Source organism: Cygnus olor, chromosome 9, assembly GCF_009769625.2.
Source record: "Cygnus olor isolate bCygOlo1 chromosome 9, bCygOlo1.pri.v2, whole genome shotgun sequence".
NCBI classification, from domain to species: domain Eukaryota; kingdom Metazoa; phylum Chordata; class Aves; order Anseriformes; family Anatidae; genus Cygnus; species Cygnus olor.
In genome coordinates this window covers 25,155,443-25,171,911 of record NC_049177.1, presented here as the reverse complement: position 1 = coordinate 25,171,911, position 16,469 = coordinate 25,155,443, and the positions used below count along the sequence as shown (strand labels likewise).

General features: G+C 40.5%; 1 protein-coding gene across 5 annotated transcripts in view; it reads right to left on the bottom strand.

Moving 5' to 3' along the window:
• VEPH1 (ventricular zone expressed PH domain containing 1) overlaps positions 1-14,976 on the bottom strand; it is an 85,604-nt gene extending 70,628 nt beyond the window's left edge. The window contains exons 1-4 of one of the 5 annotated variants that reach the window (XM_040566750.1): positions 14,650-14,976; positions 6,914-6,984; positions 2,328-2,619; positions 348-563 (exon numbers count right to left, since the gene is read on the bottom strand). In XM_040566750.1, coding sequence (XP_040422684.1) covers positions 348-563; positions 2,328-2,465 — 354 coding nt within the window. In that variant the 5' untranslated portion in view covers positions 2,466-2,619; positions 6,914-6,984; positions 14,650-14,976. Of the gene's footprint in view, positions 1-347; positions 564-2,327; positions 2,620-4,080; positions 4,211-6,913; positions 6,985-7,338; positions 7,358-9,566; positions 9,866-14,649 lie in introns of those variants that run through there. The other 4 variants (XM_040566746.1, XM_040566747.1, XM_040566748.1 and 1 more) reach the window with 4 other exon arrangements.
• Positions 14,977-16,469: the final 1,493 nt, after the last annotated feature.

The following is a 16,469-nucleotide window of genomic DNA, read 5'->3' as shown; positions in this document are numbered from 1 at the left end:
CTGTGTCTCCCACTTTAATTCTTACATTAAATGCAAATACTTAGAATTGATGAGCATTAAGATAACGAAATCTGGCACTACGAAATCTGGCACTACGAAATCTGGCACTAAATAGTCACAATATTTCTAAAGATAAGTAATCTGCCAAAATGTTTGATTCATCAGAAGAGATAACACATATACGTGATAACCTACATTAAGATTTGGGGTCATATTCTTGGTTTCAAACAAATGCAACTACTCTTGTGCACCCTTAGAAAACATGAAGCACAACTGCTTTTTCAGAGATAAAACTGGATAGCTGAGGAATGCATGGCACTCCCTTGCTTTTTCCAGCTCATTCTTACCTGCAAGATACAGCTCATGATATCAGATGCTATTTTGGCATGTGGCGTGTCCTCATCTTTTCCAGAAGGCTTCAGGTTGTGCTCCAGACACGACTCCCAGAGAGCCACGAGGGCCTTCCCGTGCTTCTCGATGGACTCCGTCTCCCTGATGGCAGTGGTGATGCGAGTGATGCAGATTTCCACCACAGCCTGGTCGTTGTCGTTGGTTTGGTAGTCCTGGTTCAAATAAAGACATCTGCCAGTGAACGCACATCCTTTATTAGACCCCACAAAACTAACCAGAAGGCTTGAGGTTTTTGTAACTGCCTATTGTTTGCTCACTTCCACCTTCAGAATTAATGTTTAGCACGATTAAAAACAAATGGGCCACGTCACAGATGATACACTCGCTGTTCCAAGTCTTAGTTCCCATTACTGTCAAGATGCAGATTATGTTATCACACGATTTTTAGCAAACTGTCTCAAAGCATGGTCTTCTTGACCAGAGACTCCAGCTGCATGCCTTATAAACACTTGTGTGGGCCTCTTCTCCCACAAGCATCCTAAAACTCAACCTGAAATTGTTACCTACGTATAGCCAAATGCAGGGTCCCAAATATTTCTCATCATGTCAGGTCCCATGACGTAAGCACGGTTAGTTTCAATTAGTATTAACATAACATGAATAAAAATTAATTAAACAGGCTTTATTGCAAAGCCCTGTAATCCCCCATAATTACTGACACACACCACATGGCAATAAAACAGTAGCACTGCGCAATAACTTAAAAGGCTGCTGGGGAGAATCACACCCAAAATACAGCTCCTCCGTGCTTCCCTCTGACCTGTGCTGCTCCACCCTGAAAAGTAACGAAGATGAAAGGCGGACCATAGTATTAACCAAAAGTCATCAAAATTTCCATCAAAAATGGAAAAATATGGACATTTTACAAGGGTCAAATTCAGCATGAGTTCGCAATGTGCTGCTCCAGAGGGTCTGTGCTACAGCTGGGGATGTCTGTGAGTGCCGGGCAGAGGTGATGACACTTGGGGCTGTCGCGGGGCAGCTCTCTGCCTCTGCTCCCAGCTGCGGGCAGCACTTGGAGCCCTCTGGCAGGCAGCGCCCAGCCCTGGCCCCGCTCCTCGCACTGCTTCACACAAAGCCGTATGCTTCAGAAAATCCGATGGCAGGTTCGGGCATTCTCTCCTGAAAAGCATACCATGTTTTACACAAAATCCCCATGGTTATCTGCAGTTAGGTTTGTGGAAGTGCATTGAAAACAGCAGCCGCGGCGGCCAAAATAACTTTAACTTTGTGAAGGACTGCAGATATAACTGCTGTCGGAGAAATGACCAAAGAGAAGACAAGCCAGTGCACAGTGGCCATCTTGGTGACTGAGTCAGGTCTTGTTAGGTTTGGACATTGCCAAAACTGATTTTAAAGATCACATGAAGTAACACGCCAGGAAAGCGCAGCTGTTGGAACACATATGTGTTGCTGCTTGAGTATCCTAGCGCTCCTAAGAGCTTGCCTTTCCCTTCTGGAGGCTGGCGCACGCTCCAGCCAGAAGTGCATTTGAGGGGTTCTGAGGCTCTGGCTCAAGTCTGCTGGGAAATATAATTAAGGAATGGACGAGCTGATCATTAAACTGTACACAACTCGCTCTGTAACCAGACAAGTTAAAGGCAAAACACAGGGACAAAGAGGTGACAAAGGTAGTCTGAGGAGACAAGGGGTTGGACTCTGGCGATGGCAGCATCGTCCTGCCTCCTTTCAGAAGCTCACCAAGCGTTTTGTAGCCACACTTCACCAGCCCACTGCAACAACCCCCGAGCCTGGAGCTGTCCATGAATAAATGCAGGAGCAAAGGCAGGACACATATTTTGTATGGCATTCTTGAGTTTAAAACCTTGAATTGTGTATGTCACCATCGTTAATGCTTTGTTTATATGATATATTTTATCTCATGAAAAATTATTAGAGGACAGTGTCTCACTTACAGGAGATGAACTAATCAGTCTTATTTGTTCAAGAGCTTCCGAGAGGCTTCCTTCAATTTCAGCATCATCTAAGGAGAAGAGATCCCCCGCGCGTGAAAGGTCCTTCTGTGCCAAAACCAGCCTGAAGAGATGATGCATGGCTGTGTTTGCTGCCACTCAGCCAGGCCCCTGCATGCAGCATATGCACGAAGGAGTTAGACGAGGACAGAATGGGAACAACCCTGCGGACTAGCCATCAGTGTAATACGAAGAACAAATCTGTGGCACATTTCAAGACTTCCTTGGCCACAATCTAAAAGGGGAAAAAAAAAAAAGAAGGAAAAATTAGCAAATGCATTCACTATCATCCAGTTTAGCAAAGAGTTTTAAACTGTGCGTGTAAGCAGTATGCAGAATTCCCGATCTAGGGACGTCCTTAAGCACCTACCATGAACTTCATGCTGAAGTTGAACAAGAAAGGTTCAGCTTCGCCACTCATGGCTGGCTTTGCAGAGTGCAAGAGATGCATGACTATGAGTCAAAGGTGGTCAACGTAAAGGTAAGACATTAGACACCTGCTAAATATGGTCCTCATTTAATGCACGGATTTGAGTTAGTTTCAAGTGTTATGCACTGGAAAAGCAGTCACTAGAGCTGGATCAGTCTGCTTTTGTGCACATTGCTTAAATAACATGGTCTGTGTTTCCAATGAGCAAAATTTCCCTATATTATATAGAGGGGTAAAAGAGTCAGAGATTTGACATATATTAGCAGAAGTAAAATACAGAAGAAAAGGGAATTTTATGACAAGTAGGCTATTCATAATCTGGACAGAGTGATGAAGGAGCTGGATGAGCACGACAAGCCTGGGAATGAAGCACCACCTCACTTTCACGCAGGTTTGGGTTAGCTGAAGGCGTGCACAGCCACGTGTGCCCCGACGGCAGCGCCGCAGGGAGAGCTCAGGTGCTGCAGCAGGAGCACAGCAGCTGGCACTGCAGGCTGCAGGCAGCCGAGGCTACGCACCTACCCAGCCTGAAACCTGAGAACACAAACATTACGTCACAAGGGAAAGAATTCCCTCTGTCTTCACTTATTCATATTTTAAAAAATATTTACTGATTTTGAGGATAGCAAGAGATCTACCAAGCGCGCTTCCAGATTGCCCACGTGGTGCATTCATGGCCAAACTCCTCTCCTGAGCTGATGAACATAGTTCATCACGTAATTATTAACTGGAATATATAGAGTATCCTTAATTCCTGTGCTCTATTTTATGCTATTTTTTCAGGAAAAAAAAAAAAAAAGCGAAGTGTGAAATAAGTGGCAAAACCAATGCAAAACACTGAGAACTTTCCAGAAATAGTTCATTGAAACAATCTCTATTTTAACAGAATAGACAAAACCCTGAATTTGATCTGCCATAAACCTACTGTATGTTTTTTAATTTAAAATACTTAACTATTTAAAATGATTTAAATAGGTAATTTAATAGAAAATTTTAAATCTATCAATATCATTACACAGTGTTTTTTTATTTGCAGCAAGACAAAAGCAGAAAAAAAGCTACTAAAATTCTAAACCCCAAGGCACAAGGGGCTAGATTCTCCTGACAAGCTCAAAGACCTAAACCAGCAGTCACCCAAGTAAGGTGATGGTGCTCTGCCTCCAAAAGAGGAGACCGGGCCCATCGTACTCATACTCAGCAATTCTCAAATTTATAAATAGAACTTCGAAAAGCCATAGACAAACTGTTTTTTTTTTTTTTTTTTACCTGTTCATGATTTCACACTGACATCCTCAATGATGTTTAGAGGTGTAAAGTTTGTGTTCTTTCAAACAAAGCCTGTTTGCTTTGCTCTCCTGCTACCACAGGCAACATCCAAGGGCACGAGTGGAAAGCTGGGGAATCTGGTGGTAAGCAGTGAACCCGAAGCTGTTAATTGCAGTGCCAGGAGTGAAGCATTTCAGGAATGCAGACTAAAGCAGCCTAAAAGTTACCAATCTCTCCGTCAGGTGACTAAATGAACCTAAACGCAGAGAGGCCTTATCTTTGAATGAAACGCTCTGTTTCTAGGACAAAATACAAAGCCTATTCCACTTGACTGCAGTTGTTTTTAATAGAGAAGACAGAACTCTCTGTGTTAGTGGAAAGCTATCCTTTCCTGGGAAGAAGGCTAAAAAGAAAAACTCAGTAAGCTCACACTGGTTTGTTCACTTGTTCTTTTTCTTGCAATAGAGGAGATTTTCTGTCCAAAGGAATAAATGCTATCGTTCTGTAACACTTTACATGAATACAAAAGAGAGTCTGAAGTTTTTTGGCTTTTAACATTACTTTTAGAAGTAGCACAACAAAATCTGGACATAGAATTCAGAAAAATGCTTCAGGAATGAAGTTCCATTTGAGTCCTCCCTTTGATCGGATGCACTGAAACACAGCTACCTTTTCTTGGCATTTTGCGAATGATATCTACTCAATGTGCTTCTGCAGAAGAGTTTCTCAGAAAGGTCCTGTTCTCTCTGATGGACTGATTCCATTTGTACATGGTTTATAGACAATAAGGACAATATTGAAAAACATTTACTTAACCATAACCTCTTTGAAATGGAATTGTATTGTCATCTTAATACTTAATAACAGTGCCCCAAAGACTCTTCTTGCATAGGTCTTACAAGGAGAAAATTGTTCTTTAAGCAACTCCTTACTCACTACAAGGTTTTAGTTTACTGCTAGTAGGTAGCTGCTACTGAAGAAAAGATAAAACATAATACATGTCTTTTATTCTTAAAAAAAAAAAGAACCTGGTTGGACAATTAAATTGCTTCAGAGCATGGTTCCTGAGATGCCTCATCAGCTCGATTCCACATCGTCAGAATCTTCTTGTTCAATAGGACAGACATCACTGTCTGATCAGCATCTGAGATCAGACTTAAATTTGTGCCCCACGTACACAGTCAATGGAAAACAGGCAAAAGGACTTGCCAAAGTTCCTCCCTCCAGTGCGGCTCCCCGTCAGTGCTGTGTCCGTGGGGGCTAGCAGCAGGGATCCACACCTTCACGTGGTCAAAGTGTGGGAACAAAGCAGTGACTCCAGCTCTGGTAACAAACTCCAGGTCATCATTACGCATAAAAAGAAACAGCTTATAACACAGCCTGTTTCCACAGGTTTGTGGTGCTCTCCCACACCTAATTCAAAGTTTTTATTCTGATTTTCTACACCTAGATTCCTTTTTCATGACAAACTGAAAGAGCCACATGTTCCCTGGGACCTTGAAGCTGCTCCCCTCCAAGGTGAGTCTCTTAACTTGCTGGAGGCACAACATTCTTACCAAAGCTCCTTATCAGAAGCAATCAGAACAAAAGCTAGCCTGACAGGTTTCAGAGCTTGAAGCAATTGAATTGGTCTGTTTGCAAAATAATTCCCCCAATGAAAGAAGATTAACAATAAAAAATTCACGTAAAAGGGCAGTCAGACCTAAAGGCATCCAAGAACCAATTGAACTCTGCTAAAAAAAGTCATAGTTTTATCAGGAACTCAGATTCTGCAGAAAGACATTAGAATGACAAAAAAAAAAAAAAAAAAAGTATTTTTGGAATCAGAGAGGAAGGGGAAGGAATCAGATATATTGAATTTTTAGTGGGGCAAATGCTGCAAGAAGTTGGAGTCATTTCCATAACTTGCAAAGGACTTGAGATGAAAGTACGGTTGCTCAGTTTTACCAGATGGTGCTATCCTACTGAAAACAAAAGGGCAATCTTTGAAGAACTGTGCAATATTGTTAATCTAGCTGTACACTAAACAACATAAATATGAAAAACCCCTCACTATACTTAAGGAAGTTTTGGAAACACAGGCCACCTGCACTTAACGTTAAGTGAACCTTACAGCATCTTCCAGTTTTCTCACTAAAAAGCAAGAGGCCCCTAACCTCTTACTGCCCTGTTCAAGCAAATTAGAAGGGAATTTACATAACACTGCATTTCAGAACAAAGTTAAACATTACCGAGTCCTGAGCTAACTCATCTCTGCAGTAAAATCCATAACCCACAGCCTTGAGGGATAAACTCTCAAAGCCACTGACCGGTTGCAGTTGAGCACTTCAAGAGACAACAGTCTGGGAGGATGAACCTTGCTGGAGCCACACCAAGGACAGACTCTACTCCTAATCTCGTGCACAGCAAGGGCTCCCAATTCTTAATCCATTCCCAAACCCCATTCTCCTCCATGACACCCATTTTGCCACAGGCACTGAGCATGGTTCTCCTCAAACACCGCAGCACAGCTTCAGACTAGAGCCTTGCCACCTGATGTTTCTGCTTCTTTACTGATGGATCAAGCAACCCTAAAAGCCAGAACTCTTTGATAAAGAAAAGGTAAATTTCCTTTTCAGTATAAACTGAACACCCAGTGCAAAAAATATTTTAGGTTTAATTGTCAAGCAAATTACACAAGAGAGAATTCTCCTTAAGTGAAGAGACTTGTGTTAAAGGACTGGGAGGCCAGAGGTCTTGCTGTACCATAGCAATCCCATGCAATCCCAGCCCAATGCTTTGACTATTCTATCAATAAAAAGGAATAAATAAATAAATAAATACATTTCCTTACCTCACAGACACGTTGCCATGCTTAATACACTGGATTGTATGAAGTGCTTTGGATGCCTTGGATGAAAGACGCTATAGGAAAGCAAAAGCACAACAGTGTTAGTAGCTCTTTCCCTTTTCAGCACTCTGTGTGCAGACTATAAAACATATGCTGCATGATACCACCAGGAGTAAGACTGTATATTTCACTGAACTGGGTTTAATATTTAGGACATGGTCCTATTAAAAACAAAAAAACACAGGAAAACAGATAGGACAGCAGCTCTACAAAACCCTGTGGGTGTTTGATGTTATTCACACACACATGGATTGAACAAAGAGAGGTTTGGATTCCCATTCTCTCTGGGGGTGGGGACAAATATTCCCAACAACTGCACATCTAGTTTTATTTTACTTTTCTGTGAATAGGAGGAAGATTACAATCACCTTCAAAGTAAACTTTCACTCTGTGTATACAGCAGGATTCCCTTCTCTTGAAATCCTTCACCCCCGTCTCACACGAAAAATCTTTTCTGCAGAATTAGAAAAAGGATGTCTCGGTCACAAAAGTTTCTAATGTCTCCAAGACTGTTGGATACTTCCTTCCCCACATGCATCCATGCAGGAAAAAAACAGAAAGCACGGATACATTTCCTGATTATTTCGGGCCTGAAACTTTCCCAAGAACATTCACATACGTAATTTATGGATAGAATATTGCAAGATATTTTGGAAAACTGCCCCCCTCCGTGTTACAATAATAATTTGATTTATTTTTGTATTTGAAACACATTTACTTACTAAAATAGAGCGCTCTTTCGAAACTTTTAAATAAAGTTCTCACATTTTTCAGTGAAAGAAAAGGATTAAAGATTATTTTGAAAGAGCATCATTTTCACACAGGGTGAATAGACTACAGCAGTTCCCATGGGATCAGCTGCATATATTTAAACTCTTCCCACAAAACAACCATTGTTTGCTGCAAGCCTGTTTTTTTTCTGTCATGACAGGTTTCCACACTTCATGTCGTCTAGAGATCCCATGGATGCTGAGCTGGACCAGATGATGAAACAATGAAACACGAAGTCTACTAATTAGGATTTATTATTTTGGGGGGGGCTAACGAAACACCTTGCTGCAGTCCTGGGAGCTGCAAGCTGACTAATGCCCGACCTCATACAAAAAGAAACTGTATTCTTACTGGAAGCAACTGGAAAACAATCAGAGGAAATGTACTGCCTCTTAAGATCCATCTCTTCTAACAGGCTTGCAGGGCTTTTAGGGAGGTCTGTCCCCATTCTGAAGGTCAGTACCCTTCCTTGACATGCAAACCACCAGGTAAATATTCTCCCCTGCGATTAACTGGCTTAATTGGTAGGTTTTATAGCTCAAATGATGCTTTAAGCGAGCCAGATCTCACAGATCTGTCACAATTTTGGCTGCAAAAATCCATGCAGAACAAAACCGATGGAGAGTGGAAAGAATGTACCTGTAAACCTGTTAGAGGTGTGCCTCTTGCAAAAGGTTTGTAACTTGACCAAAAAAATGATACTTCATTTAACATACCTGCTTGATAACCTATGTACTATTGAGAGAGTTTTCTACAATTTTCAGTATATAAATAATAGAATCAAAGGTTTATATTCGGCTGTTGCTTCAGAACATGCTAATGCTATAAGTAACACAGCAAAAACATTTTTAAAAATTAGTAAGACAGATTTGTAAGAAGTCAATTTCTAAGTAGCTTCATTAAAATATCATGCTAGAATAACATTGCTTACATATCTTAAACTGCTTCATGTAACAAATACCACTACACTTATTGTCATGGCAATGCTGTCAGATGTTCACCATTTTCAAGTATTTCTTAATGAGAATTCATATACTCGACAGGTTTTCAACACTACATGGTGTTACAGGAAAAAGACTTGTTACAAAGTTTTACTCAATGTAAAAACATCATTTCTGTTTAAAGAGCATGAGAGACTAAACAGAACAGACCATCAGGAGATGACAACAGGATAAGGTCTCCAAGAATTTCACTCTGGAAGTAAAAATGGGACTAGAACGATTAAAAAGTAGTAAAAAACAATCAAAGTCCCTGTCCCTCAATGTCTCCTGAACTGGAAGTCACCAAACTATCACTGAATATCCTAAGGTTCCTCCCAGGTATCTGGCAATCCACTCCAGCCTCTCTTCAGTACATATTTTAGTACAGACAACACCTTCTCTAGTCCGTATTTTCCAAGTTCCCCTAACGTAAGGCAATAATCCCACAGCACGGGGTACAGAGTACCTTCTGAGAGCGGGGAGGAAAGCGAAATGCATTTGAGCCCCAAGATGAATCAAGAACGCTGTGGGATTAACACCCGTGCTGTAACACACCCCGATGCACAGGTACTGCTTTTTCTCTCTAGTCAACTACGAGCTAATTTACAACAGTTTTTTAACAAACATTATTGTAATACATTTATACATGTAATAACCACAGTTCCTGCATTCACAGAAAAAAACAGTCACTTAACCAGTATTAAAGACAACATTTTATACACTGTCAAAAACCTCTTCCATTATTTAATATTTGGATGTGCTACTCAACTTCTTTCCATGCAGTAATTTATTCATTATTGAAAGTGTTACATGAATGCATATTTATTTAAGTTAGTTATTCATACCTCTCAGGAGAGAAACCTCTGAAAAACATTAATAATTGAAGGCAAATTGTTGGTCTTTAGAGAAATTCTGATAAAATCCATTACAACTGTCAGTTCCCCTTCCATCCCCCTGTCTCTGGTATGTGAGGCTGCTGGCTCGGTGCACAGCCTTGTCAAACCAACCGTACAGTCTATTCAGTTACCCTGGAGCTGTCATGTGGAATCAAGCAAACAAATATCTTCTCTCCATTTTCCCCAACTCCAGAACTCAAAAACAGCTCAGAACTAATTCTTCCCAAAGCTTAAAGTCGGCAGCAGCTTGAGTGAAATGCTCCGAGCTCGATATGGAATTTGAATTAGTTAAAAGGATTTATCAACAGCCAGTGGTTACATTCAGTTAATTAATAACTTGCTTAAGAGCAACGAGGAAATTGCAGCAGTTAATATAATATAATATGGGGCCTCTTGTCAGAAGTCAGCGAGAAGGCTGGACTCTCCGTGTCTTTGGAGGAACACCAGCCCAAAGAAAATTCGGGAAGGAGCAGGACGCTTGGCAGGACGTGCATCCTTTCAGGTGACATCTGTCCTATCTCGCCAGCCCACAGAACTTCAGGCAGCCCTTACAAAGTGCCACTGCCCAGGTGAATCCTGTGCTCAGGACCTACCTCAACACCTCCAAAGCTTGGCAGCTGCAGTGGAGAAATCATTTCTAAATCATTCTGGCAGATTTTTGCACGCAAGCTGAACGTGCTTGCCTTCCACATTAAGCACGTCTGTATACTTCTCCCTTTAGCTTTCCTTTGATAAGTAAATTCCACATTTCCAAAGCATTAACCGTAACTAAACCCTACCCTACACACAGGCCCATGGGGAGCTTGACAGAACTGATATTGGGCTATATTTTCCCCTCGTTGCTGAGCACAGGAGCAAACCCACACAGGGAGTGTCCCAGCACTGCCATTTTTCTAATAATGGTTATTTGGATATTGCTTTGGCCACCTCGCAGAACAGCGAAGGGTAACGTCAAGCACTCTCAGCCAGCTACTTATCCAGAAGAAAAGAAAGACTGTTTGCCCAAAGATAACGAGGAGGCACGTTTGTACCATTTTTGTTAGGTCTTTTGTCTTTTTGCAACACAGTAAGGATTTATAAGCTATAGCTTAAAAAAATCCGCTCCACAGAGTATACAATTAAGTTACAAGTCCTTGATTTTAACAGTAAGCACTCAGAATAGCTTTTTAGCTCCAGATCATTCCAGCATGGCCTCTACAACCAAATACAAAATTAACGGTGGGTGAACACATACTTTAATGAAGCTAAGAGACTTTTTTTTTTTTAATATGATTGCGTTCACTGCATCTTCCTTTTAACTTAGCATGCATATGAAACACACAGTTTGCTTCCCTCTGCCTGTGTGAGGCTATGCAAGACTTACAGGTTGTTAGCAGAACATAAACCTTCACTCTAAAAATTGTTTTCTAAACAAGAGATGTTAGAAAGTATTTTAAAAATCAGGATGGCCTAACTATTGGCTTAGGAGAGCACAAAGAGGATCTTGGATTTTCCTTCTGCATCTGATTTAAGTTACTGCACAGTGGGAATTAACAGGCTGATTCCTTCACTCGCTGCAAGCAACAGAAGTAACATTTCCCCCCAGTGTCTGACAATCTTTTCAATTTTTTATACAGAAGGAAAAGTAGAACCACAAGCTGGTTTTGTGCCTACTCAAACACAACTACAGTCAGAGCTAATCACAGTCCCGAGAAGATTTATGTGGAAAAGTTCTTCTGATAGCTACACTAAAAAGGATAAGATGAACGTTGACTGCCTTCTCAGACAAGCCATTCTCTTAATACCATGAGGTGGACAGCAGCAAGGGGTCCTGCACAGAATATATCTTACCCTGGAGTGAATGTTCTCTGCTCCCAGAATCATCTGTACAGTCAGAGAGAAAACCAACAAAGACAGCTGACTAAGGAGAGTAAGGCAAAGTAAAGATCAGGTGCAAGAAACCCAAACAAGCTTAGAAAAGAAGACTGATGGCATTACCTTGAAGAAAGACAAAGCAACATGGCACTTTTCTGGCTAGGGGCTTCAGTCCCTTCCAATCTGTACACTCACTGCAGGGCTTTGCCATGCTAGCATCACCCTTTACAGCCCTGACACATTCATACCTTAATTCTTTTGTTTTTTCATTGATGGATTCACTGTTATACACCACTAATGTCACTAAGACAATGCAATGTTAGCTAATGCAGGATTGCACGTTAAAGAAAGTCACAGGAAGCCTGAGTCAAGCCACCCACTGCAGTCTTCTTGAACGTTCTTCGACTTCCCTCCTACCGTTTATAAAAAATGTAATCGGCTACAGAAAGAACACCGAATAACACTGGACCAGGATATGCTTGGAAAGACAAACGAAATTAAAGACAATAAATAGCACTTGAGCAACTCACGACTCTAAAGCACATAAAGCTCATGATAAACAATGTATTGCAGTTAGGCAAAAAGATTTACATGCATACTTCACTATCTGAAAGAGGAGAATTGACTTTATGAAGAGTTTTCCCATCCTAGAAAAAACTTGGTTTTAACCTTCGTAATAGCTGCAATGAATTTATGTCCTTCTTAAAGTCCTGAAAATAATGTATTTTGTTAGACTTGTTTAAATAAACATCTTGTTAGGAAAGAAAGATGCTATTGTTCTCTCTGACTAATTGGTGAAGAGAAACAGAATATTCTGTATTCATTGCATTTAGCCTAAATGAGTCACATTATCTTCTACTCAGACAAAGCAGTTTAATTTTAATAACAACAATGCTGACAGCTACAATACTGTTCTTGCAGAAGTTTGCTTGTAAATAATTAACAATTGTTGTAGAATGACAGTGGGCTTTTTGATAGCCCTATTAATTTCACAGTCAAGCTGAAGTCTCTTTAATTTAGAGCATTCATAAAAATCCACATTCACCCACAACCTACTAATGTAAAAAGATATTAGAAAAAAAATCAGGTTTATGTTCCTGCATACGTCTAGATGCCAGAAATCTGTTGTATGCCCGAAATCAGCCACAGAAACCAATGAGGATAGTACAGAAGTTATGGATCATGCCTCTGGATAGTTTACATTAGACTAATAATTGCCTGATTTTGAAGTTAAAGTCTGCGTTCAGATGATCAGCAAGCTCAAATAACAAAATTTAGCTCTGTGTTGTAGGGCCTGGTGGTCAGCCACCAGTGGTAGCATTGTCAGAAGACAGATTTAGCACAAATGGCGCAGTGCCTACTGCTGTCCTTTAAGTATGTGCACTGATGCCTCAAAATCTTGCTAAGCAAGACACTGATGACTGTTCCCTTAATCCACTCAGATTTTTAAAACCTGGCAAAAATTCCTGATTCTGATGGAATCGGTGAGGACACAAATACCTTGAGGAACATGGAAACATTTCCTTTGTAAGCAAATTCTTTACCTACCACATGCCACATAGTTAACTAGTTCACAGCTGCATCTTTTACACAGATATTAACGATTTTGTCTAAGAACTATAGAAACAGATTCAATGCTTCCTCTACCATAATGAGATAAATATAATTTGATTTTTTTTTCCTTTCAGATAACGTATCCTGGTGTGTCCATTCCTCTGAGGAAGAAACATTTCTCTCCAGAAATAAGAACCTCTCAAAAGCTCACTGAAGTCAATTGAGCAACTCTTAGAAGGTTTTCATCTTTTGTTCTCCCAGTACGTATTTCCACAAGTTTCCTTATGCCTATTTGCTGTTCCAGATAAAGAAGTGAATAACGACACAGGCATTCATGAAGTAATCTTTGGTTTCTATATGGACTAGTTTACAAGAAATATTTCTGGGCCATGCATTTGACTGGCAGCAGTCCAATAATTAGTGTACTTGCATAATTTCATACACTGGAGTATTTAGGACAGTAAACTCTCCTGCCAAACAAATTGTTAGATATCAACCTAATATTTCTATCAAATTCCATGTTAGCTATTAACACTATTTTTTAACTATTCTAGTTATTATTTGCACACTAAGGATTGTTTATACTCCAATTACTGACAAAGCAATCTGGTTTGACACTTTTAGAATAGCTGTTTATTTCTAAAGGCCAAACCCTGTGTTCCAGACAAAGTCAAAGCTCCTGTTGAAATTAAAATAGGTTTTCCCTGAATGAAGACTAAAAACCATATGATTTGACCCTTTGTCTCAGAGGAACTAGACTCTGCCTCAGCACTGTAGCTGTTCGTTACTTGGGTTCGTAGGTGGCTATTGCCTGGCAGCCCTATCTTGTAACAATACACAGAGCTCATTATCAGCTGCACTGCTCCAAAAGGCTCATCTGCATCACAAAAGACAACATCTGCTGTGCATCTAAGTGCCATCTCATTGATGAACTATATCAGAAACAGAAAAGTTTGAATACTTATTTCTTTATAGCCAGTTCTGTTTTGGAGAAAGTTCCACAATACTCATAGGCAACAAACAAATGTCACTTCAGGCCCATCTGACGGTTCTTCAGATGCTCAGCATCCTTCCTTGCTGTGATGGACAAACTGTAAGCACACCCAATCTATTTTTACACACTCACATGCATACATGCACACACACCCTCTCACATTCACATTTTGCATATCAGATAGCATATTTTCATTACCTACCTGAATCATTTTCCAATTGAACTGCATATTTTACTTCAGGCGTCTATTTCCATTCACATTGTTTCCCACATAAAGGACCTTCTTAATTGAGCTGCATAGTTTATCAACTGTGGTAATTGAGCTGCATAACTCCACTGCAGAGTTTTTATATACTGTACCAAGCGGCATATTGAGTGTGGATTTGCGCCTCCGTAGTTACAAGCTCTGCAAGCTGAGGAGCACTTCAACAGTTCCACTGTATTTTTCACTTCTGAATTTCTGTATGTTTTTCCTACTTTCCTACCCTTTCAACCCTGAATGGGTAGAAATCTACACTTGGCTTAAGCAAAGTCTTTTTAAGGGTAGCCAGGCAAATGAGTTAAACTGCTGATGACAGCCCAAGTAACCCTTGTATTCTGTCCCTGAGAGCAGAAGTCAAGAAAACTTACCTTAGGAGAGCAAAGGCAGCTACTCCCACACAGAAGAAAAAACTGCCTGACTGCAAGGGACTGTTTCAATAGGCACTCACGCTCTTCATTTCTGGTTAAGAGCCAGAAACCTTTTAAACAGTCCTAGAACCAGGGAGGAGAAGCAGTATCGATAAGCAGCAGTGAGGACATGCTGTTCTCAGCTGCCTGGGGACAAAAGCTCAGCAATCAGGACGTGCCTTCTGCAGACAGGAACAGCATCTAGAACCAAGACTGGTTCTGCACAGCATCCAGACACTTCTCATGCTAATTAAGTCTATAGGCTAACAGTGATTATTAATATTAAACTCCTATCCTCTGAAGCTGCTAATGATACCAGATAATCCGTACCATAGCTACACATTTAAAATTAATACAAGCATTCCTGCTAACTTTTGAGAAAGAAACGCAGCACACGTTGATACAATGAGCTCATGCCTTTCCTGTGAACAGGTTCTCCTCTTGGCTATGGATAGATGCCAAAGTAAGAGTCAGTATTTAAAAACGACTGAAACATCTGTTCAGGATATAATACTTCAAAAGCTTACCATCATTAATTCTATAGCTCACAGATGAGCACAATGCTTTGAAAGATACAAACATAAGGAATAGTACTTCCACCAGGAACTCTAAAGTCAACAATGGCAGAGCTAAGTAGTGGCAGTTGTTTCATGGCTCAAGGAAACCAGTCAACAAAAAAAAAAAGAGACAACACCTCATGGGAGAAATTATTTAAATGAATTAATATCAGCGCTAGTATGTATGCCTAGGAAAACTGCTTTCCTAGACCTAATTTTGTTTGCTAGATTTGCAGAAGAAAGTCTCTGTATAAAGTGAGCATGGAACCATAGAAATGTAGGATTGGAAAAGCCTCAAGATGTGATCTAACCTACATCCTTGTGCTGAGGCAAGAGCTGTCAGGTATAGACACACCTGATGTTTTTCTGCTCTGTTATTGCTTCCCAGAGGTAAATGTTTCAACACTTCACAATTAAGAATTTACTCAGTAGCCAAACACTTCTTCCAATTTCATTAGGAACAGATGATAACAGATCACTGTTCTGTTACAGGGCCTCACTTTCTTAATGATTCTTTGCTCTCTCAAATGTCTCTTGTGGAGCAAACATCTCATTCAGCTTCTCACCTTTTTCATATTCTCTTGTCAATTTCCATCCCACCCTTGTTGAATCTCTGCTATCTCTCTTTTCTGGAAGAGATGCATTGAAAACTGAACACCGTGGCCTACCTCAGGCCTTTTCAAGTGTAATTACAGTAGGATTGCAGTCTCCCATGTCTTGCAGCCATCTCCCGATGAGCACACTTCAAAGCTACAGCTGCTTTTCTCCACAGCATCATGCTATTGACTCATCACTGTGCTGTAGCTTGGCAGCACCTCCCTCACATACGTAACCATTGTCAGCTTCTCCACCATTATCTGTCACATTTGGCAATTTCTCATGTTTTGCTCAGTGCTTTTCCATGTCTTGTTCAGTTAATTTAACCTTAGGGCGGGACCTAAGCTAAATTTGCTTCACAAAGCTTTCATGACCTCAAATTCCTCAGGGTGTTTTTTTTGTTTGTTTTTTGTTTGGTTGGTTTTGTTTTTTATACTGCTATACCTATTGTCCTTTTCCTTAAGCATTCCCTTTTGCCCAAGAATCTCCTACCCACAAATGTGGCACACAGCTAACAACAGGGCTCCAGTATGAAAACAACACCCTTAAATTTCAAAATATTGCAGAGAAACCATTTTTTCCTCTCAAACTAGAAAATTAAACCAATAGTCTCTGCAATGTAAGTCA